We start from the raw sequence: 24,216 nt of genomic DNA on the forward strand, positions 1-24,216 counted from the left end.
GGAAAAGTTGTGCAGCCAGAAGTCGCCAGCGAGAGAGAGGGAAAGGGAGAGGGAAAGGGAGAGGGAAAGGGAGGTGAGCTGGTCGGTTAGAGCAAACAGCCACAGCGGTCTGCCGTCCCCAGGAAAGCAGGACCGCTCAGATCGCCGCCCACGCCGCGAGGGGGGTCGGGGGGCGAAGACCAAGAGTCGCGGGAGGAGAAGGGAGGGAAGCCGGCAGAACCACCTTGAAGGCGTCCGCCTGTCCCTGGCGCGTCTCGGGGTCTCTCCCGGCGCCGGCACGCGAGCACACACACACACCACTACACACGTGGGCGCTTGTCGCCTCCGCGCGCAGCTGGACACCAGCCCCCTGGGCAAAAGGGGGGAGCGGCGCACTGCCTCCCAGAAGGGGGGCATCCCCCCACCCCGGACCTACTTTCCTCCGACTACCAGTCGGTGCCATCTCAATCTGGAAGCGTGGGAGCTTGTGGGCAGCGGGGCGCCGAGTCTCGGGAGCCTGCTCTTTAAGTGGCGGCCAGTTGCCCTTCCTTTTTTCCCTCCTCCACGCACTCCTTCAACTCTCTAAGAAACTTTTTTTTTTTTAAATCTATGAGACGTAATTCCACCCCCCAGCCCTCAACGTTCTGGGGATTTTATTATCTCCTCTCTCTGTTTGGTCACCGGGAGGGAAAAGGCAACCTGCTTTTTAAGCAACCTTTGCAACCTGTTGCATTCCTTTTTTTGTAATGAGCTATCAATAACCTGTTGCAGGTTTTTTTTGTTTTTTAATAGAAAGCGATTTCTGGTTTGAACCCGCCACATCTGCTGGAGCATCGCATCTGCTCGCAAACTCGCGCCTGGACTTGCAACCAAATCAAGCAGTTTGGCGGACTGGCAACCTGGTATATGCTACTGTTTGGACTCGCGATCTGTTGCATTTATTTTCCAGAACCCTCTTTTTTTTTTTTTTAAAGGATCTGAACCTTGTTTGCACACCTTAAACCGCCACCGGAAAATTCCAGGAAACATTTTGGTCCTTTCTTTGTGGGAGAGGAGAAGCTGAGCGAAAAGAAGCCTGTTTGGGGTTTTATTTTATTTTTCACTTTGAAACCTCTTTCTAAAATGCACTGCTGTCTCTTGAGCGTGTTCCTCACCCTGGATCTGGCCACGGTGGCCTTTGCCTTGTCTACGTGCAGCACCCTCGACATGGACCAGTTCATGCGTAAGCGGATCGAGGCGATCCGAGGCCAGATCCTGAGCAAACTGAAACTCACCAGCCCTCCGGAAGAGTACCCGGAGCCCGAGGAGGTTCCTCCGGAGGTCATCTCGATCTACAACAGCACAAGGGACTTGCTGCAGGAGAAGGCGAACCACAGGGCAGCCTCTTGTGAAAAGGAAAGGAGTGACGAGGAATATTACGCCAAAGAAGTTTACAAAATTGACATGGGGAGTTACCACCCGCCGTCCGCAAGTAAGTCTTCTCTGAATAAGTGTGTGTGCCTGTGCCAGGTAGAGGTTTGGGGCTGCGGGATTGTATGCTGTGTCCGACAGGGTGTGTGGCATAGAGAGGGGTCTTCTCTGTTGTGCTGAGACCTCAGGTGGGTGCCTGCCCATTCAGGTCCCATAGAAATTGCAGGGCGGTACCTAAGACTGCCATCCAGCTTTGTGACATCCCAGACCCCCTCCCCCCACACCCTGAAAATGTAACAAGGGGTTTCTTCTGCAAAATGGAGGCTGTGGACATACCCCCCTACCAGTTTTATTTCTGCAATGTTTGAGCAGCACAGAACAGCTAACAACATTATTCCTCAGGATGAAAATCCAAGGATGTGAGCTAAGATTTCATCATGGAGGCTTAATTAGAAATCATCTCTGTTTGGATGTAAACCCTGGAGATATTTGGAGCCCCAAGGTGTAACTTTGGGACACACGAAGTAAGAAGGGGTGGGTGTGCCTCTGAGCATCTGCAGAGTGTCTATTTTTTGCCCCTCTGTGATAACTAAACCCTACACATCCAAAAGCAAGCACATGCAAAGGCTTCAAGAAGAAAGCAAAACTCCAAATTGGGCTTTGCCTCTCAGGGACATCCCCTTTCAGAGTCCATAAAGGTTTTGGCAAAGGCTACATGATACCCCGCCCCACCCCAATTTGGCCGGGGATGATATCTTTAAGGAGCAGATAAAGCCTCCTTTTACTGGCTCTCTCCTGTTATTCTTCCCTGGGTAAGATTTCTTTACATTCCTTCAGGTGGGAACACTAGCTCCCCAGCTCCTTCTCCCCAGATCCCTCCACCTCACCACTTCAGCTGACTCTGCTGCTAGCCCTGGATCCTTCACAGTGAGCACCTAGGTCAACAAACCTTGCAAATGGGATTAGTTTCCTTGTGAAGCACCTCTGCCTCATTCCCCCTCCCCCACATCCTTTCCCATTGCCTTATCAGCTTCCTATCTCTTGTTCCTATCCTGTGGCCTCCTCTTCTCTAGCCACTGCTAGGTTAGGTTGGAATTGGGCAAGATTTTCAGTGCACCATGGGGTGGGAGTCAGGAGTGGGGAGAATGGAGAGAAAAAAGTATTACCTGTGGTCCTCAAACTAAGTTTCCCTTGCCTACCAAAAAATTGTCTGATCCTGGAAGTTCCATTCTAGGTTTCTTTTTCAGTTTAATAGTCCATCACATTTGTGGTCATTTTCACTCCAGGTACAACCTCCCTCCAACAATTTTTTTTAAAGGCTAGCTTCCTGGACACAGCCTGGGAACATTTCAGCTGGAACTGATTAGGTGCACTCCTTTCTGAAAATCAGGGTGAGCTTGAAGAAGCTGGCTTCATATGTGGGTGAAGTGCTGGCTGCCACTCTGGTCTAAAGGCTGAACATTAAGCTTTGGCAGTGGCAGCCTTGAATTCAAATCCCAGCTCCAGTTTGGACTTGCTGTTGGGCTGTGGCCAAAAAGGTCTAGTCACCTAGAGTGCTTATATACCCAGAAAGGTGAGATAAAATAACAATAACAATGCTGTGCATCACATAAGCATGTACAACATTGCAGGGTTGCGCTGCAATCCTGTATATATGTCTGCTCAAAAGCAAGTTGCATTAAGTTCAGTGGGACTTACTCCTAGGTATCCATAGATAGGATTATTGCTTTACTCTCTGGAGTTGTTGACTCTTTTGCTATCTAGAAAATTAGATTATGAAATCCATGGAAGTCTAATAACCGATTACTGTGTCTGGAGGAGAATAGGAATATATCAGAATGAAGCTCAAATGTAGGTCAGTGTGAGAAATTTTGTAGGAGGAATAAAAGAATTTGATCACAAGATGTTGACTATAGTTGTCTCTGCTCTATAGTTGTCTCTGCTCGCTGATTGGTTTTCTCATCTGTTCTCTTCTGCCTCTATTATATGAAGCCTATATACTCATACCTGGTCACCTCTGACAAGCAGGTAATAGAGAAGGCAATGCACCCATCTGGGTAACTTCATCCTAGATTTTCTATCTCAATATTCTATTTATTTTGACTGTTACAAACGTGTAGCTTTGAGGCTTGCTGGGGCTTGCCAATGAGAGTCAGGGAGTGAGGGTGCCAGCTAGGGATTTCTGCACCCAATTCTCAGTGAGCTGCCTTTTCTTTCTTCTTTTTATTGTCAAATGACAATCCAGGGAAGAGGACACCCTGGGAATCAAAAGGGCTTTATTATTGTAATTAAGGCACCATCCAGAACTCCATGATAAACACACTCCACCCTTGCTGCCCTGAGGGAAGAAACATTTTGCAGAGCATGCTGGAGCCAAGGAGGGATGTGCAAGCTTTCTGGTGTAATTTGTAGCAATAATGCTGAAATGCAGAAGAGAACTCAAGACATTAGAATGCATACATACATGTGCGTGTGCACACCCATCCGGACACGCAGTTGCCTGCCCACCCACCCTGATGTGGCTAACATTATGGAGGAACTAATTTCTTCCTGTCCCAAGAGAGCTTATTTGGAGACTGTTTTCCATCTTAAATAAGGAGAAAAAGGGGTAAAGCCCTTCTAATCTCTTTGATCATGCTTCTGATGTGGCTGAGCCAAAGAAAGAGGCAGTGCTACCCAGAGTGAATGACTTACAGCTACACATTTTTCTGGAAAATTCAACTATCCATGGAAAATGAAGGATTATCTTAGCACTAATGGGAAAATGCCCCCAACTCTTCTGGATCCTGGGCTCGAAATAGAACAGCAGAAGAGGACAAGTGTAGTTTGCAGGCCTCGGCCAATAGGGAGCATCAGATGTTCAAGAGCGGACGGCTGGCTTGCTCGAGCCAGGCTTCCTGTGCAAATACTTGGTTGGGAAGATCAGAGTAAAAGAGTTAACCATTTTTCCACTGCTGTCTAGTTATACATTGGACTGGATGAGCCCGTCTAAAGGGAAAAAACATATACAGCCAAGAAGAAATAGCTACCATCTAGATGAGAAAACACAAGGCTAGGCTGCTGTGCACATTTTTCCTTCAGCCTTAAAAGGTTTAAGTCTCCAGTACCCGTCAAGCAGACAATGTGGTGGGGGAGAAAGGAGATCTCTACAAACACACTGAGGTCATAGAGTAAAAGGCCTGGGAAAGAGTAATCATTCAGGTTTTTTTTAAGAAACTTTTTTTTTTAAACCACAGAGACATTAGCATTTGGTAACAGACTACAGCTCAAGTATTACAAATATGCTCTAATTATACTCATAGTTGGCTATATATCACTGCACAGATCCCTGATAGGTCTTTGTGGGACATTTTGTAAAGTTCAGTCTAAATATTTTTAGCAATGAAGAGATTTAAAAGGAAAACCCAAAGAGATATTGTATATATCTCAAGGCATATTTTGTCTTCAATATTATTTTTGGCCAACTGTACTATATAAATACAGTAAATATGAATAGCCCTGGCATGGTGCCAATCTCCTGGGATGAATTTTAGTCAAGAAGGTATTTATGGGATATATATAATACTGTGTCAACATTTAAAGAAGGGACCTGATTAACTCAGAATTTATTCATATTAAACTTTTCACGTTGTGGACTTGAAGTGGAGTTGTGCTAAAGTTTTGCCAGTCATCTGCACTTGGGGAATCAAAGGGCATTTGGCTGGATGGGCTGAAGGAGCTGTAAGAGACACTAGGCTAAGTTGCTTAATGTGTCCCAAAATCCATAGAACTGGGTTTTCTACCAGTTAGGCAAAGACATGTCAGTTAGATTACTTTCCTGTGCCTACCTATAAGCATACTCAGTAGAGTTTCTGAGTAGATAGATATATGTATTCAGAATGTGTGTGTGTGTGTGTGTGTGTGTGTGTATCTATCTATCTATCTATCTATCTATCTATCTATCTATCTATCTGAATCATTGGTTTGCATTACCCTTGTGTCTCTACTTCCTATCACCCTAGAAATTTCTCTACTGATTAGAATGGATGGTTTCCATGCTAAGACTATACATAAAGTATTTATCACAAACTTTATTAGCTATTTCATTTCCCTAGGTTTCCTTGGAGGAAGCCATAACGTTTAAAGTGAAAGATAGCTGATAATGCTGCTAACAACACATATGTTCTGTTGAGTTAGCAAACATATATCATTGATCGATTGATCATTTTATGCCCAATCACACTTATAAATAGTAAGGGCAGAGTGGGAAGGATCAACTAGTAAAGCTCCTTCCCTGGTTTCCTAAAACAGTTATTAGTTCTTAAGATAAAAAGAAGTTAGCTACAAACCTGTATATGACATAAATACGTATTTTAGATATGCACTAGGTTGGAATCATGAACATACTTTTTAGCAGGTTTGATCCTATTAAACCCAGTAGCATCTCTACCCAAATTAACACACATATAGTTGAGCAACAGCAGATTTCCCAAACCCAGTGTTTTTTGGATGTGCTGGGATTACAACTCCTGGCTGGGAAAGAGGTTGGGGGCTGGTAAAGGCTAGGCAAGAGCCTGCTATTCATTTTGGCGTAATCCAGTTGAGCTGCTTCACATCATCAAATACATTTTCTGCTATGCATACATAGACATTAGTCACACCTACAACTTATATTTCCAAATGCACATATAAAATTAAACATAACGTCCACAGTATGACTGTGCTTGAAAGGAAAACTTGATGCTGGAACATTTGGATATTCTCCTCCTTACTTGTCTTTTTAGTTCAGTGTTGATTTATTAGTAATTTGGGTAGTTACACAAGATTTATGTGTAGTACCAGGTTTAAGCACATTAGTGCTTAGGCCAGAGCAGAAGTTGTTCATTAAGAGATGGAGAATCAGTGGCCTTCCAGATGTTGCTGAACTACAACTTCCAGCATTCGTCACCATGTGGGAGTTATTCTTCAATGATATTAGGAGGGCCACAAGACCCCTCCTTCCCTCCTGCATGTACTTCTCATTCATCTGTTGAAAGTACTGTGTATAAGAAGATCTGAAATGGGTTGAATCAGGTTGTGGAAATCATTGGAAAGAGATGCTTTGCAGTGCTTGGGAGTACATACAAAGCACCTTTCCTTGAACCATTAAAGCAACCACATCTTTTTCCAGGCTCACTTTGCTTTGGAAGCTGCTGTTGGTTGTTTCTGCATCTGTGCATGGATGTATCACCATTTTGCTATGCTGGGGAAAAAATGAGCCAAAGCAATTGTGTGAGCACCTATGTGCAGAAACAGCCAGGAGCAGTTTCCAGAGCAGCAGTACATTCCCACATGTTGCAAAGCACCTCTTTTGAAGAATTTGCATAGCCCTAATGCTAATTCTATCTGTGATAATCCATGTAGGTAGTCACCCAATATGCAATCATAGCCTGATAAATATGCATGCAGGAATTAACTGTCAGTTTGGCTTTATATTCAGGTAAAGGAAAAATCACCCTCAAACTGAGCCCAGCTCCTGGTGACTTCATGGACATGTCCATGTTGTTTGCTTGGCAGCATTGGAGAAAAGGCTTGCCATTGCCTTCTACAAGTTGTTGTTTTTAACTTTCCAGTCTAGCTAGAGCCATTGGATTTTCTGGTGGTCTCTGACCCAAGAATTAACCCCATCTGGACTGGTTTAGCTTTTTTCATGGTAGCCAAACTTGGTTGGATTGCCTCTTGCAGTGACTTGCATTCAGATACCCAGAATCTCTCTCTCTCTCTCACACACACACACATATATACATATACATATATGCATATGCATATACCACTTTTTATTTCAGTTGCCATTGTTTCTTTTAGTTTTGCAGCTGAATTTTTGGTTTCAGGGCTATTCAGAACCCTGGAAGTAAAATTAGGATCCTGTGAGAAAGTAGTTTATTCTGAGGACTATTAATGCACCTTTCTAGAGTCTAAATTGTATAGCTGGTCTCTAATACATATAAAAGAGCCAATTATGTCTTTTTCTTTGCTTTTTTCAGAGGAAAACCTTTTTTTTTTCTTTAGCTGTAATGAGAGTTTTGCTTGAGTAAGAACTGGGCTTAAGTTTAGAGAGTAATTTATCACTTTGATGTTCAGAGGTTGGGATATAAATTTACAGAGTCCTGAAAAACTGCAACTGTTTATACTTTTTGTAGCAGTTCCACATGAAAGTTAAAATAATTTAATGCAGAACAGTTCAGACCGCCCCCCCCATTCCTGTACTCTTTAAATTGAATCTCTAGTCTGTACCTTAGCTTTACCAGAGCCACTCTTGTGATTTATCCTTCCGTTAGTTCCAATATTCGCTTCATGTCGTCTTCTCCCCCTCCCCTTTTGCTCAGCATTTTATCTAATGAAAAAAAACATTCTAAGCTAACAACATAGAATGGTTTGGTTCTATTTTATCAATGAGGAATTGATTTACTAGTGTTTATAAAGGTGCAGGTTCTTTGCTTTCAGAGGAATTGGGTTACTAGCACAGTGCAGGCATGGCTGTTGGCTTTGTCTCCCAAAAGGGCATGCAGTGTTGCAAGACAGGCATGGATGAGTGAAGAACTAAGCCAGAATTTACTAGGAAGCCACTGAATTCTTGGCTTACTTCCAAGGAAATATGCATTGGCTTGGCCTCCAAAAATGTCACTTAAGGGAATGGGAGTTAAACAAAAGGAATGGGAGGAACTTCATTGAGAGTATAAGGAAATATGTTGTTCATAGCTAGTTGTCTTCAGGCATGTCAGAGGTCAAGAAACATGTGTCCAATGTTGCTAAACTCCAACTTGCGAAAGTGATATGACTAATGCAAATTACACAATTTATGTAATTTGCATGATGACATTGTGGTGTGAGTTATGTCACTTGTACCTCTTCCCATGGACTCCCATGAATGCCCATGGTGCTCCAGCCCTGTTGCAAGCACTGGATGAGGTGATAGGCTCCTGGAAGAAAGGAGGATACAGAGGTACTATTGGGGAATCTGCTGGAACCTGAAGGGTTGTATTGAATTTTTGACAACATATTTTAAGGTGAGAAGAACATGGGTAATTAATTGGTACTCAAGATCCAGTGAAATGTATGTGAAACTATTAACATGTGGCCCAGAAGGTCTTGAGAACTCTGCTTCAGGATAAATTTGTCCATGTAATGCTGAAGTTCTTGAAATCATACCTTGTTACCTTTCTCTACCCCGGCTTTTACTCTGATTCAAGACTATGAAAGCTATCCTCTTTCAATTAATATACAAATTATTTATTTATTTATTTATTTTCTATCCTACCTTTATTATTTTTATAAATAACTCAAGGCGGTGAACATACCTAATACTCCTTCCTCCTCCTATTTTCCCCACAACAACAACCCTGTGAGGTGGGTTGGGCTGAGAGAGAGTGGCTGGCCCAGGGTCACCCAGCCGGCTTTCCTGCCTAAGGCGGGACTAGAACTCTTAGTCTCCTGGTTTCTAGCCTGTTGCCTTAACCACTAGACAAAACTGGCTCTCTATCTAACTAATTATCTAACTAATTCTGCAGCAGCCTAATTTCTTTTTATAGAATAAATGGAAGAGCTGAATCAGTCCATTGTGTGGATCATTATTAATAATTTATATGGGGTACTTGTTTTTTTAAATTAATCTGTATTATATATTTCAACCTGATAGAATCGAATCAGTGTAACAAATGCATTCAAATAAATTGCATGGTTTCATTATTTTCTAGAGTCACAGTTCTTCCCATAATGTGCATTATGACATTAATGCACATTCTGCTGGGCTGGGAAATAACACTCTCTGGAAATGTCCCACAGTACCTGGAAGACATCGCTGGAATCTTAGTACTGTGCCCTTGAGGAAATTGACTTCAGATGAGGTTCTCTCTTTTTGGAAAGGAGACTGAAATCCTGACCTTTCAGAGGGAATCATATTTGGATAGAATTGATAGGCTTTAAATAAAATTTTACCCTACCTCCTCGAGTGTAAAAAGTGAAGACTAATCACACAAGACAATGAGCTGCTGAATGGAAAAAGTGTTCCATTTTCATTTGGCTGTGGCTTTTAGAGAAAGAAGATCAGCGTTCTTCTCTGCCTCTTCTTTTTATATAAAAACTGTGAATTGAGAGCAATGAACTCTGACAAAGAAGTTCTTTATAGAAATGAAGAGGTAATTCATGCCAAAATAAATGTGCCAGCCCTGAAAATATACCACAGGAGGCTTTGTAGTTTTTCATGAATTGCAGAAGTAGTGGGTTATTGCACCACCCGTCACATTTGTGATTCAACCTATGAGACATGCTTCCTAGTGCAGTTCTCCTTCTGTTTTTAAAGAGAACTGGGAGATATGTCCATGTTACATTTTATGCAGATAAAAAGCATATCTGTTTTTTCCCTCTCTGACTGTATATAGAATGGGTAGGGAATTTGTGGCACTCCAGAAGTTATTGCACTATTTCTCCCATCTCCTGATCATTGGCTAGTTTGGCTGTGACTGCCAGGAGTTGAAGTCAAATAAATCCACATCCTTGAATTATAATTTTCACCTTTTAGTTGTATAAAGTGAACCACTTGGAGATTATAGGGAAAGTTGAGCACATGATTTTGCAGGACATATAATTTTTAGCTGTACAGGAGTTGGTTGAATTAATTAATCCTTTCAACCTTCAATTAGATGACTCACTAGTCGTTTTAACTCTGGGAACTATTATGGAGATGACCTGGTCCAGGAGGGGCAGAGATATGTTGCTTCTTTTGAACTCTCAGGAGCTGTCAATAATACCAACCATGGAATTGTCCTAAGTAAGCTAAGTAAGTAAGTTAGAACAAAAAGATACTGCAATAGAGTGGTTCTACTCTAACTTCCTAATGGTATGGGTACCTGAGCAAATGTTGTTTTATAATTTAAAAAACTTACATGCACGTAAATGTAAATGTATTTTGGGTTTATTATAAACTGCCTTGAGTCTATGGAAATAGGAGGTATATTAAATATTTAAAAATACTTGGACAGCTGGGGAATTACTTCTTTCCTCAGGATTCTGTTTTATACCTTGAACTTTTAAACTTCTACATAAAACCACTGAAAAATTATCAAGGGTTGTGATCTAAGATGGCACCTCATTGTGGTTAGCATCCTGTTTTACCTTCCTTTTTCATTTAGGTTGATATACCAGCAACTTCCTGGACAAAGATAGTACTGTAACAGTTATTCAGATAACCATCTTTTTGGACTGCAGTATTATACATGAGGATTGCCTGTGAAAATGTTCTAGGATGGCTTGATTGCTCATTAGGATGGACACAATCAGATTATGCCAGTGCTTTGCCATTTGCCATCTGTTTCTAGGCCAATTTGCTTTACTTACCAAGACCCTAAGATCCTCCCTAAAGTTTTCTCCATATTATCCTGTTCTGCAAAGCACAGGGAATGGCTAACAAAGAAAATATCTTTTCTGTTGAGGTGTCCTTTGTAGAATGTCCTCCACAAAAAGACTCACCTTATGTTCTTTTCTGCACCTCTCAAGAACTTTTTTCAGAAAAATTCTCAGGCGTTTTAATGCCACTTCAGTGTTTTACTGGACTTAGTAGATAGGGTCCCGGAAGAACTCTGGACAGAAGTTGGCAGCATTGTTCAGGAGGCGGCAACAAAATACATCCCAAAGAAAGAGAAAACCAAGAAGGCAAAATGGCTGTCTGCTGAGACACTAGAAGTAGCCCAAGAAAGAAGGAAAGCAAAAGGCAACAGTGATAGGGGGAGATATGCCCAATTAAATGCAAAATTCCAGAGGTTAGCCAGAAGAGATAAGGAATTATTTTTAAACAAGCAATGCGTGGAAGTGGAAGAAGACAATAGAATAGGAAGGACAAGAGACCTCTTCCAGAAAATTAGAAACATTGGAGGTAAATTCCAGGCCAAAATGGGTATGATCAAGAACAAAGATGGCAAGGACCTAACAGAAGAAGAAGAGATCAAGAAAAGGTGGCAAGAATATACAGAAGACCTGTATAGGAAGGATAACAATATCGGGGATAGCTTTGACAGTGTGGTCGGTGAGCTAGAGCCAGACATCCTGAAGAGTGAGGTTGAGTGGGCCTTAAGAAGCATTGCTAATAACAAGGCAACAGGAGACGACGGCATCCCAGCTGAACTGTTCAAAATCTTGCAAGATGATGCTGTCAAGGTAATGCATGCTATATGCCAGCAAATTTGGAAAACACAAGAATGGCCATCAGACTGGAAAAAATCAACTTATATCCCCATACCAAAAAAGGGAAACACTAAAGAATGTTCAAACTATCGAACAGTGGCACTCATTTCACATGCCAGTAAGGTAATGCTCAAGATCCTGCAAGGTAGACTTCAGCAGTTCATGGAGCGAGAATTGCCAGATGTACAAGCTGGGTTTAGAAAAGGCAGAGGAACTAGAGACCAAATTGCCAATATCCGCTGGATAATGGAAAAAGCCAGGGAGTTTCAGAAAAACATCTATTTCTCTTTTATTGACTATTCTAAAGCCTTTGACTGTGTGGACCATAACAAATTGTGGCACGTTCTTAGTGGTATGGGGATACCAAGTCATCTTGTCTGCCTCCTGAAGAATCTGTATAACGATCAAGTAGCAACAGTAAGAACAGACCACGGAACAACAGACTGGTTTAAGATTGGGAAAGGAGTACGGCAGGGCTGTATACTCTCACCCTACCTATTCAACTTGTATGCAGAACACATCATGCGACAAGCTGGCCTTGAGGAATCCAAGGCTGGAGTTAAAATCTCTGGAAGAAACATTAACAATCTCAGATATGCAGATGATACCACTTTGATGGCTGAAAGCGAAGAGGAACTGAGGAGCCTTATGATGAAGGTGAAAGAAGAAAGTGCAAAAGCTGGCTTGCAGCTAAACCTCAAAAAAACCAAGATTATGGCAACCAGCTTGATTGATAACTGGCAAATAGAGGGAGAAAATGTAGAAGCAGTGAAAGACTTTGTATTCCTAGGTGCAAAGATTACTGCAGATGCTGACTGCAGTCAGGAAATCAGAAGACGCTTAATCCTTGGAAGAAGAGCAATGACAAATCTCGATCAAATAGTTAAGAGCAGAGACATCACACTGACAACAAAGGCCCGCATAGTTAAAGCAATGGTGTTCCCTGTAGTAACATATGGCTGCGAGAGCTGGACCATAAGGAAGGCTGAGCGAAGGAAGATCGATGCTTTTGAACTGTGGTGTTGGAGGAAAATTCTGAGAGTGCCTTGGACTGCAAGAAGATCCAACCAGTCCATCCTCCAGGAAATAAAGCCAGACTGCTCACTTGAGGGAATGATATTAAAGGCAAAACTGAAATACTTTGGCCACATAATGAGAAGACAGGACACCCTGGAGAAGATGCTGATGCTAGGGAGAGTGGAAGGCAAAAGGAAGAGGGGCCGACCAAGGGCAAGATGGATGGATGATATTCTAGAGGTGACGGACTCGTCCCTGGGGGAGCTGGGGGTGTTGACAACCGACAGGAAGCTCTGGCGTGGGCTGGTCCATGAAGTCACGAAGAGTCGGAAGCGACTAAACGAATAAACAACAATTATAGCTGCTTCTGATTTTTATATCATATGCTGTACTGTCATATGCTGTGCTATATGTAGGTCTTTATGTTGTTTTACTTTCTTTCTAATAAGTTTTAATTCTCAAATACTGCTTAGAAAAACTCTAATTATTTAGCAGTATAAAAATACAGTAAATGAATAAAAGCAAGGTTCTAGCCCTCCTGATAACCAAAAGAAGGAGAATAAATATTTGCAGGCTCAAAATATAGATTATATTCTGTGGGTTGTAAGAACATGAGATCTCTGCTGAATTAGGCCATAGGTTCCCTGAGTCCAGCATTCAGTATCATGCAATAGCCAGCTACAAGCATTTTGGGAAACCTGCAATGGAAAATAGTAGCTACCACCCACTGTGGCTTCCAGAAGCCAATATTTAAGGTATGCTGCTTATGACTGAAGAGGTAGTAAACAGCCACCAATATTTCTTGTCTTTTATAGCCTGTTCTCTGTGAGTCTGCCCAGTCCCCTTTTGAAACCATTCAAAATGGCTGCCATTATTAAAAATGGCAAACTCCAAAGTTTGATTATATGCTTTGTGAACAGGCATTTTCTTCCCTTAGTCCCTAATCTCCTGCATTAAGTTGCAGCAGATGACCTTAAGTTCTGAAATTGTGAAAAAGGAAGAAAAGCTTCTCTTCCCTTTTCCGCATTATCTTTAGATTTTACATTACCATGCGTCGCAAAATATGATAAAAAAAAGTCAAAACAATGGCTGTGATGATGTGATTAAAGCTCTTCCCATTTTTTATGTGTGTCACATAAAACAGGCAGAGCTTTGACCACCCTGTTGCAGCCACCCTCTTGACTTTTTGACCATACCTGTGGACACACCTGACCCTCTTTATTTTCCTTTGTTCCAAACTGAGTAGCCTTGAGACAGTTTTTCCTGAATGGGTTGCTCCTACATTTTTTCCTCCACCTTTTCTAGTCTTCTCATATCTTTCTTAATGTGGAGGAATTAGAACTGTACACAGTCCTATGAGTGTGGTATTGCCATCAGTTTGTGTGAGGGCATTGTCATATGGGCAGTTCTATTTTCAGTTTCCTTCCTAATGTTTCTAAGAATGGAATTTTCCTTTTTATAGCAGCTGCATCCTGGTTGACATTTTCCTCAAGCTGCCCATCATGACTCCAAGATCCCTTTTCTAGTTACTACCAGTTTAGACCAATGGATTAATGTCTAGATTAAGTTTGTAGATGATGGATGGATGGATGGATGGACGGACGATAGGTAGATTTGTGTCAGTATGCATCACTTTACACATGTGCAGGCATAAGGAAAAGGATTTCATTCAGGGAGTGCCTATGCAAGTGCTCATCTTCTTTTCCATGCATGGACAACATAGTTTCCCATTCTGTTCTGTATGAGATGAATTTTAACATTCAGCCTCCCAGGGTGAGCAACCTGTGGCATTCCAAAAGCAGCTGGGTGAAAGTTCCCCACATCCCTCACCAGATTTGGCTTCACTTGGAATGGAATGCTGAGTTCCTTTTTCCATAGGCATGGATGGCAGCCATTCACTTTTATGGGAGAAAATGAATGTTTGTATTCAATGACTACTGGAGTCCTTGGGAGCTCCAGTTCTGGAACAAAGTAGATCCCTATAATCTTCCTTGTTGTCATCCCTTGCACTTCCCCAATGAACTTCATGGAAACCATGGAGACTTGCATTTATTCTAAGCTACACTGTAGCTGAATGCTGTTTCTTAGCTGCTCTAGACTGTGATTAGGAGACAGAACACTGAAGCAATCCTTACTTGTACATGGAAGCTTCTTATTTTTCTCCCTTTTCTATCCAGCATCTTCACAGCTCTGCTCTTCAGAATCAGCTCTGAGGACTTCAGGGTTATGGAACTTCTTTTCCTAAACATGTGCTGCTAACTGTCAACATTCCCAGGAAATGAAATACGAGGCATTGATGTGTGAGAAGCTTTCTCTTTCCAGTGACAGTGTGATCCTAGAGAACCTCTTCCAGCTGGCCTCTGGCTTCCTTTGCCTGCACAGTGTCTCTCATCTCAGCCTTTCTACATTACCGATTCAACCAAATTCCCAGTGCATTTTGACAAAACAAGTCTTCATGAGAATACACAAATGTTTTCATTCCCATTACAAATCATACCTTATACTTTTTGCTTAGTTTTTTGAAATGCTTTTTTCTTTTTTGCTTCTAGCTGGAACTGTGGTGCTTCTCCAGGTATTAATTTAAATTCTTATTAAGCTAGGAATGTTTCATCAACAGGATTGTCAGGAAAGGCTGTTTCTTTTGTTTAGGTTTCTTTCCCTAATCCTGTGTACTTCTGATATACGGGGACTGTAGCTCTCAGAATATCTAGATGGTACGCTGGCTGGGGATTCTGGGTCTTGCTGTTCCAACACATTAAGAAGACACCAGGCTGCAGAAGCCCAAAGTAGAATGTGCTGGCATCCCAGTTGTGACTGTGGTTTAGTTTTCTTTTTGTTTGCTTCTTTGGAAATGGCTTCTCTCAAAGAATGGGTGTTCATCTTGCTGCTGGGAATAATCTGCTGTGAACAAATTGCTTCTCTCCTCTTGTTGAGAACTAACCATGCCATCATTATTTTGATCTAATACCTATGACTACAACATTTGCAGTGCCAAATGCAGAAAATAAGAGGAGTTGGCTGCTTTGTGTAATTTGCTAAAGATGCATAATAGGGAAAGGAGAAAAGTGCCATTAGTAGAGATGAACTAATCTGTCAAGTTCAATTTCACTCACTTCCTTATTTTTCCAAGCTTTAGTTTGTTCTGTCCTATTTCTGCAGCAGTCTTCTTTTTTCTTTCTTTTTAAAAGAAGTCCATATAAAATGTAGCATGCATTTTATGCATGTTTCTTTTATAAGTACATACATTTTCTTGCTATATGCATTTGGTATGCATTTTATGTGCTTTTTTTAAAATGGAAAATAGCATGACCAAATTTGGAAAAGGATAAATATAAATGGGAAATTGCATTTCAATTCAGTTTTGGTTCAGGAAATGTGGATTTGTTCACATTAAAGTGCAACCCAAAGGAGTTTCTCCATCTGTTTGCTAAAAGTCCTAACCCCTGGGCTCAGTTTCAGCATAATAGTAAAGCTATGGTCTTGGTGTTACAGCAACAAGTCTTAGGATTGTATGCAACCTCCTTTCTTCAAGACTTGAAGGGAAGATGTAGGTAGGAGGGGAAGTATTCATGCTTTTCATGTTAAACTGAGCTTAACTAGTGTCTCCTACAGTCATGACAATCTGCAACATTGATTTTGTTTCAAGGCTAACATTTAAAAAGATGCACTTAAATTGTCTCTGGCAATCCCAGTGCCTCCTTTCCCTATTCCCATTGCAGTGCTCTGATTTTGAATGTTTAGCCTGCTGGTAGGTGAAACCACTTGAATACAATCATGAGAATAAGCCCTTAAACCAGTGTTTCTCAACTTTAGCAACTTTAAGATGTCTGGACTTCAATTCTCAGAATTCCTGAGACAGCATGCTGGCTGGGGAATTCTGGGAATTGAAGTCCAGACATCTTAAAGCCACCAAGGTTGAGAAATGCTGGGCTAGACAGCGTGGTCCCAACTTCTTCCCTGTGCATGGCCGCTGTAATGCCTGAACCATACTCATATTTTCTTAAATTTTATTGTAAATATGGATTATGAACCTCTTTTATTACCAATCGTTTTCTAAGAAGTGACTAGTATCCCATTGCTCTCCAAGTAGCCAGATTTTCTTTTCTAAAAGAGTAATAGCTGCTAATCTCTAAATGTTGTGTGAAGAACCTCTTGCCACTTAAGTACTTTTGTGTGAACTTTATCTCCTTTGGCTCTGTAGACGTTTCAGATCCCCTCTTGTTCTTGATGTTCTTCCTACTCTCTCTCTCTCTCTCTGTGTAAAAGAAAAGAAAGAAAGAAAGAAAGAAAGAGAAGGGAGGGAGGGAGGGAAGGAAGGAAGGAAGGAAGGAAGAAAGAAAGAAAGAAAGAAAGAAAGAAAGAAAGAAAGAAAGAAAGAAAGAGTACAGGAAATGTTTCTTTAAAAAAAGCTATGGTGTGGGCTTCACCCTTTGCCACTCTTGTTCCATCCACAAATAAAGAACAAAGGTAAACTAGGCCATAATTTCCCATGTATAATGGGAAATCCTTTATTTGTTTGTTTGTTTACTGCTTATTTGGTAGATAGATTTTCATGGATTTTCTTAATTTGCATGATTATTTCTTCCTAGGCAGCAGGAAGCATAAACATACCCATTGTAATAACGCAGTATTGGAGGTCCAGATCCAACAGCATTTCATGATCACAAGTGAGCAGAAGGGCATAGATAGAGCATCAAGGATTTATTCTGGTCTCCTTTCTGTCTGTCTGGCCCTTCACCTGCTCTTTGCCTAAGAGGTCGCTCATCTGAGGTCACTTCCTTTTGTCTTTATACCCAAGGCACCCAAACACAGAACAGATGATCTTAGACTCTCCTCCTGGACAATTTTGCCTATCCCTATGTTGAGGATTTCTACTCTCAAGAATTTTTTCGAGTCACTGTTGACTCCTGGAGACTGCCTGACAAGTCCATGCAGTTTTCTTTGCAAGCTTTTGGAAGTGGTTTGCCATTGCCTCCTTCCTATGGCTTAGAGAGAGTGACTGGTGAGCCAGACTACATGCTATAGATAAGCAGGTGAGCCAAAATACATGCTGTAGTGGGAAGAGTTGTAGCCAGTGTGACTGGGAGAAGATCTAGCATCCTAAGTGATAAAATTGACTGGATATTGAAAAATCCATATCCAATGAATTTTTTTTTAGCAGGTTCTACTTTGTTTTACTTAGAGATTCTATTCTGTTAATCAGATCATTCTAAAGGTTTCATGAGAGCCAGTTTGGTGTAATGGTTAAAAGCATCAGGCTAGAAACCAGGAGACAGGGACTTCTAGTCCTGCCTTAGGTACAAAGACAGCTGGATGACTTGGGCTAGTCACTCTCTCTCACTTCTAGGAAGAAGGCCATGGCAAACCACTGCTGAAAATTTTACCATGAAAATTGCAGGGACTGTCCAGGCAGTCTCCCGAACTCAGGAATGACTTGAAGGTGCACACACATAAACAAAAAAATTTAATGCAGTTGTTTTATTTCAGCAATTTCTATAGAGGGTAAATATTTTTAAATGAAAACCATATCATATTCCAGTGTGAAAAGACTGAAGCGCACAATAAGTTTCAATTACTACTATATTGTGCAAATATAGATGAAAGAGAGAAGAAAAAGATAAAGAAAAAAATAAAAATATTTTACCTGGGCCACATTTTTTTGGCCCTTTGCCTCTAAAATCCATCCTGTCTTGTTGCATCCCAAGACAAGCAATAGTAAACCACTTCCATATTGCTACCAAGAAAATTACATGGACATGTCTGTGAAGTTACTAAGTGCTCAACCTGAAAAAGACTTAATCTTTTTAATGAAAATTACATTCTACCCTGACACATTTTTAGACAATTGTTTTATAAGGATCCATTCATTACTTCTTCCAGTTTTGGACTGTGGCTTTTGATGCTAAATCTAGTACTCACTATATGGAATTCCAGTCGTTTTTTCAAGTTGCCCCTTTAAAAAGAAATATTGCAAAAAAAACCCCAAGGGATGTCTTACCTAGAAGAGGGCCCTATCTTGCATATCCCTTTTGTAAAAAAAAATGTATATATCAGTTCAACAGTCTTCAATCCGTTTTTGTCAAAGCCAAGATTGGAATGTTCTGGGAAAGATAATTTAATTTTAGTGGTTGGGTCAGTATCAACAGTGGTAATTTCAACACTTCCTGGGGAGAGTCTATCAACAATTATGACACAGGCAAAGCAAAATGCAGCAGTAAATCTCTCATTCTTTTTCTCTCCCACAGAAATTTGTGGTATTATCCTCATTTGGCCAGTGTCAGGGTATTTACCCAAGTATCCTTTTGTTCAAAATCCTGCCTTGAATTTAAAGACAGCCCAACTACTGGGTCCTCTGATTCTGTTTTCTGTTTACATTGAGCATTTGCAAGTCAGCAGCTGGCAAGTCTCAAATGGAGCTTTGGAGTGAAATAGATCATTGGTCTATTTCATACTGTCTGGGCTGGGAAGTAGATGATCACAGCACTGTGTTTTTCCTTATGCACAATAACAGAATTTAATTGATGAAAAGTGGAGAATTTGGTTACTGTGGCTCAAAGTCCAGTAGAGGAGTCTGTGGTACTTCTCTTTCCTATCAGCAGAATGGTTATTCAGTTAGGGCTCTTCTAAACGTTTAAGAGGTCTGGGGTAAGAATGTCCACTTGAATGCCCCCACCATTTTCCTCTCACTGAATTCTATATCCATTGCTTTCTGTCTGTTGAAGTCAACAGCCCTGCAAATGGGAGTATATGTAGAAAACTCAGAATACTGAAAGAGTCCTTGGCCTTATATTTCAACTGTTTGATTTTCCTGTCTTGAATGAAAAACACCAACCTGATCTTTTCTCATATGGAACTATACCTTAGGTAGCCCCCCTCCCATTCCTCCCCTTAAAAAAGCCCTATATTCAGCATATGGATGTATTGGATGCCAAAACAGGCTTACAGAGAAAAGAGAACATATATTCGCCAGGGAGATGGAAAAATTGCTGGCTGTTGTGAAATAAAGAAAAATATAGGCTAATAATAATAAAACTTGAAATTACGTTAGGAACTATGAATGCACAACTGAAATATTCTAAGGACCAACTCTGGCAATTAAGATTTTTGCAGACGTAAAAAGAAAAGAGATATGGGGACCGAGGACCACACTGAATGAGATACCAAGGAAAGTTCCCATTCCTTCTGCCTATAACTTGCAAGGGAGAGGAAATAAAGTATGTCTATTTATATATCATGCAAGAAGGTTTCCCATATAGTATTACAAACTAAAGATCCTGCAGGATCATCTTGCCTCTACTTTCCCCAGCACTATTTTTCCCAACATACATGGAACAATAAATTGAAAATCCAACTCTCACCCAAACTTCCTTCCAACTTGTACTGGGTAGCAGTGCCCGGCCATTCTGGGTGTTGCAGTTTGAAACCATTTGGAGGACTCTAAGCTGGAGAAATTTGCTATACACAATACATGAAGCAAGCCAGAAGGAAGACTCTTGCCAGCTGTGTAGGAGTAAATGTATCTAGGAGTGAAGCCTGAGTAAATGATAAATTCCAGTCCGCAAGGGTGGCATGGAAATTTTGTCAAAGCTTAGGGTAAAGGCTTAGAGCACCATGTAGTTTACAATCCCTTTTTATTGTTATTTTAATCTTTAACTTTCACAATCAGCATAGAGGAGAAGATGATCATACAGTGAAGGAGAGACATAGTTCTGAAACAGGAGAGCGAATAGCTGAATAATGTAAGATAAGCAAGAGATTATACGAAAGAGGGAAAAACAATATAATCACTGTAAGATAAAGGATCCAGAAAAGGAAATATTTTCCATTTACTGGTAAGTTGCTTAAGTTAAAAACAGCAACTCATTACAGCATAAATGGGAGGATATTAAAAAAGATTTTAATATAAATATAGATATCAGGGACATAGCAGGCTATGGCTATTACTGCTACCAGTAGAGAATGATAGGCATCCTGTTATCTATATTTATCAATAATTTTCTTGGCAATTTAGAAAGTTAACAGTCATTTTGTCTACATAAGAAATAATAATGCACAAATATATATAAAAAACAAATGGGTATATAAGTTTGTGTGTCATTTTGTCTCTTTCATGGGAGAACTTTCGTTTGCAAATAGCATTTGAAAAAGTGATCCGAAGCAGTGCCTATATTCCTCAAAACAAAATAATCATGTGCAAAGTTATTAGAAGAAGCTCACTGATGCAATAGTAAAAAAATTAAAAGGCCTTGTGTATTTGTGTATGTATGTGTGTGTGTGTATACATGTCTCACACAAATACACAAATGTGTGCATATGTGGAGATAGGATTAGAAACAAAGAGAAAAGATACTGAGGAGGGAAAGAATAATATTAAGGTCAAGTTTGGTCTAAAATATTTGTAACTGTGCATAGTAGAGTAGCATATTTTATTTTATTTTATTAATCAAATTTAGCCTCCGCCCATCTCCCCCAAAAGAGGGACTCTGGGTGGTTTACAATGAAATCAAGCACGAAATATAAACATTAAAACCTCATAAAAACAGTTATGATAAAATACAGTAAATAAATATAGAATCCAAGAAAGGCATAAAATCCAGGCTGGTGGGAGGGACTCTAGGGTGCGAGCCACCCCCAAGAAGGGTTATTCACTTTCCCGCCCCAGGCGGGAAACATACATACACATATCATGAGGAAAAATTTGATTAGCATCTTTCCAAGCTTTTCTGTTTATAACGTTATACAATATAATTATGAGCTTCTAAAGAATTACATATAAGCAACATAAACAATGAAATCTTTTATAACACTGCAAGTGTCTTAAAATAACCTAACTGATGTCTAGGTATGCTTGTAGGATTGCATTACACGTTTCGTAAAATACTTTTGATCTGGAGTTTGAAAAATACAAGCACAACAATAGCTCTGCTGAGTCACAATTTCTAAAGGGGCAGTGGTGTTTTTTTTTTTCGCCAATTGTGGCAAAAACAATGGTGAGTTTTAGGTTATTCAATCAGACAGGATTCAGTAATCACACAGAAGGAGTCTAGTGGGAACTATTGCTAGAAGTGATTGTCAGTAAGCCAGAATTTTCAGTAATTCTGGTTTAGTTTTTTGTTGAAATGCAGATAGCTTTCCTTTTAATGAACATCTTCTCCAGAACCACTGGGACTCCCTGATCCATGCATTATGGGTTTCTGGATATGAAACCTTTCTAGCAGCTGCGAATGAAATGCTAATAACAGAATTTGAGCCATATACACTGTATGTATAAGTGTTCATGGTAAATCCTGGGAGTGTAAATTGATCTCTTTTGTTTTTAGTTTTATTTGGGTGGGAGAATAAATACCAGCCCAGTCCAAAGGGATTGAGGATTTGATTTTACTCTTAGACAGGTAAACTCTACATTTCTAGGTATCATTGCAAGAGAAAATCATGGGTGCAATATATTTTGGAATACCTTTTAGAAATGTGGTTCTTTCCCTTTGAATTACTGTCTACCCAAGCTGTTTAAAAAAAGAATGTAGAAATAAACAGAGTGGCAGGTTATTGGTAGCTGCGTTTGATAGCAGTTGTCATCTGGTAGCAACATATGGCAGCAATATGGCCCTATCATGTGGTTTCAGAATTCAGGGAAATAAGCCTGGGTTTATGCACTCTACCTTCCTGGTATTCAACATGCACACCCCTTCCCATAATAAATGATGATCTGACCTTTCAAATAAACATGTTATAATGTCTTTCCTTCATTCCTTCCCCCAAAGCTGTTACTCATCAAAGAGCCAAACTAGGCTTTATACTAAAAAAAGGAGTCCCCAAGGACAAATGCCAACTCACATTTTAAGGCATATGAATGTAAACACCAAACTTTCTAATAGCTACAAATAGCCACTGTGATCAGAAGGAAAAAGCAAAGATGAAATCCGTTAGTGAAGCCATCATACATTTTGTTGGCAGAATCTGCTTTTGATGGGGAAAAACAGTTAATAGCAAAATATGAGCATCAATGAGCATTTTCAAACCATGTGAGTATCGTTAGGAAAGGCATAGAAAGTAATGGATGGCAGTATTTTGTTGCAAGACTGATGCCACCCCATTTGGAGTACTCTGTACAGTTCTACTTGCTGCATCTCCAGAAGGATATTGCAGAGCTGGAATTAAAGCAGATAATCACACTCTAAAGCATCCAGAGGGTGTAGCAAGGATAAGGATATATGAGGCCTTTTAGCTTAGACAAGGATGACCAAACATAACAAGATGAACAAGAAAAATATTACAAACGCATATAAACAGGTGAACACTGTGAAGAAAGTGGGTAGGCGTAGCTCTCCTCTTTTAGTACTACTTGTTGTTTATTCGTTTAGTCGCTTCCGACTCTTCGTGACTTCATGGACCAGCCCACGCCAGAGCTTCCTGTCGGTCGTCAACACCCCCAGCTCCCCCAGGGACGAGTCCGTCACCTCTAGAATATCATCCATCCATCTTGCCCTTGGTCGGCCCCTCTTCCTTTTGCCCTCCACTCTCCCTAGCATCAGCATCTTCTCCAGGGTGTCCTGTCTTCTCATTATGTGGCCAAAGTATTTCAGTTTTGCCTTTAATATCATTCCCTCAAGTGAGCAGTCTGGCTTTATTTCCTGGAGGATGGACTGGTTGGATCTTCTTGCAGTCCAGGGCACTCTCAGAATTTTCCTCCAACACCACAGTTCAAAAGCATCGATCTTCCTTCGCTCAGCCTTCCTTATGGTCCAGCTCTCACAGCCATATGTTACTACAGGGAACACCATTGCTTTAACTATGCGGGCCTTTGTTGTCAGTGTGATGTCTCTGTTCTTAACTATTTTATCGAGATTTATCATTGCTCTTCTCCCAAGGATTAAGCGTCTTCTGATTTCCTGACTGCAGTCAGCATCTGCAGTAATCTTTGCACCTAGGAATACAAAGTCTTTCACTGCTTCTACATTTTCTCCCTCTATTTGCCAGTTATCAATCAAGCTGGTTGCCATAATCTTGGTTTTTTTGAGGTTTAGCTGCAAGCCAGCTTTTGCACTTTCTTCTTTCACTTTCATCATAAGGCTCCTCAGTTCCTCTTCACTTTCAGCCATCAAAGTGGTATCATCTGCATATCTGAGATTGTTAATGTTTCTTCCAGCGATTTTAACTCCAGCCTTGGATTCCTCAAGCCCAGCTTGTCGCATGATGTGTTCTGCATACAAGTTGAATAGGTAGGGTGAGAGTATACAGCCCTGCCGTACTCCTTTCCCAATCTTAAACCAGTCCGTTGTTCCGTGGTCTGTTCTTACTGTTGCTACTTGGTCGTTATACAGATTCTTCAGGAGGCAGACAAGATGACTTGGTATCCCCATACCGCTAAGAACGTGCCACAATTTGTTATGGTCCACACAGTCAAAGGCTTTAGAATAGTCAATAAAACAGAAATAAATGTTTTTCTGAAACTCCCTGGCTTTTTCCATTATCCAGCGGATATTGGCAATTTGGTCTCTAGTTCCTCTGCCTTTTCTAAACCCAGCTTGTACATCTGGCAATTCTCGCTCCATGAATTGCTGAAGTCTACCTTGCAGGATCTTGAGCATTACCTTACTGGCATGTGAAATGAGTGCC

General features: G+C 40.7%; 1 protein-coding gene across 1 annotated transcript in view; it reads left to right on the forward strand.

Moving 5' to 3' along the window:
• Window positions 1–218: 218 nt before the first annotated feature.
• The window catches only part of TGFB2 (transforming growth factor beta 2), a 96,409-nt gene continuing 72,411 nt past the window's right edge, over window positions 219–24,216 (forward strand). Inside the window, exon 1 of the mRNA XM_063303671.1 lies at window positions 219–1,450. Within this exon, the coding sequence (XP_063159741.1) occupies window positions 1,102–1,450 (349 nt within the window). The 5' untranslated portion in view covers window positions 219–1,101. The remainder of the gene's footprint in view (window positions 1,451–24,216) is intronic.

Source organism: Candoia aspera, chromosome 1 (assembly GCF_035149785.1).
Source record: "Candoia aspera isolate rCanAsp1 chromosome 1, rCanAsp1.hap2, whole genome shotgun sequence".
In the NCBI taxonomy this organism is placed as follows: domain Eukaryota; kingdom Metazoa; phylum Chordata; class Lepidosauria; order Squamata; family Boidae; genus Candoia; species Candoia aspera.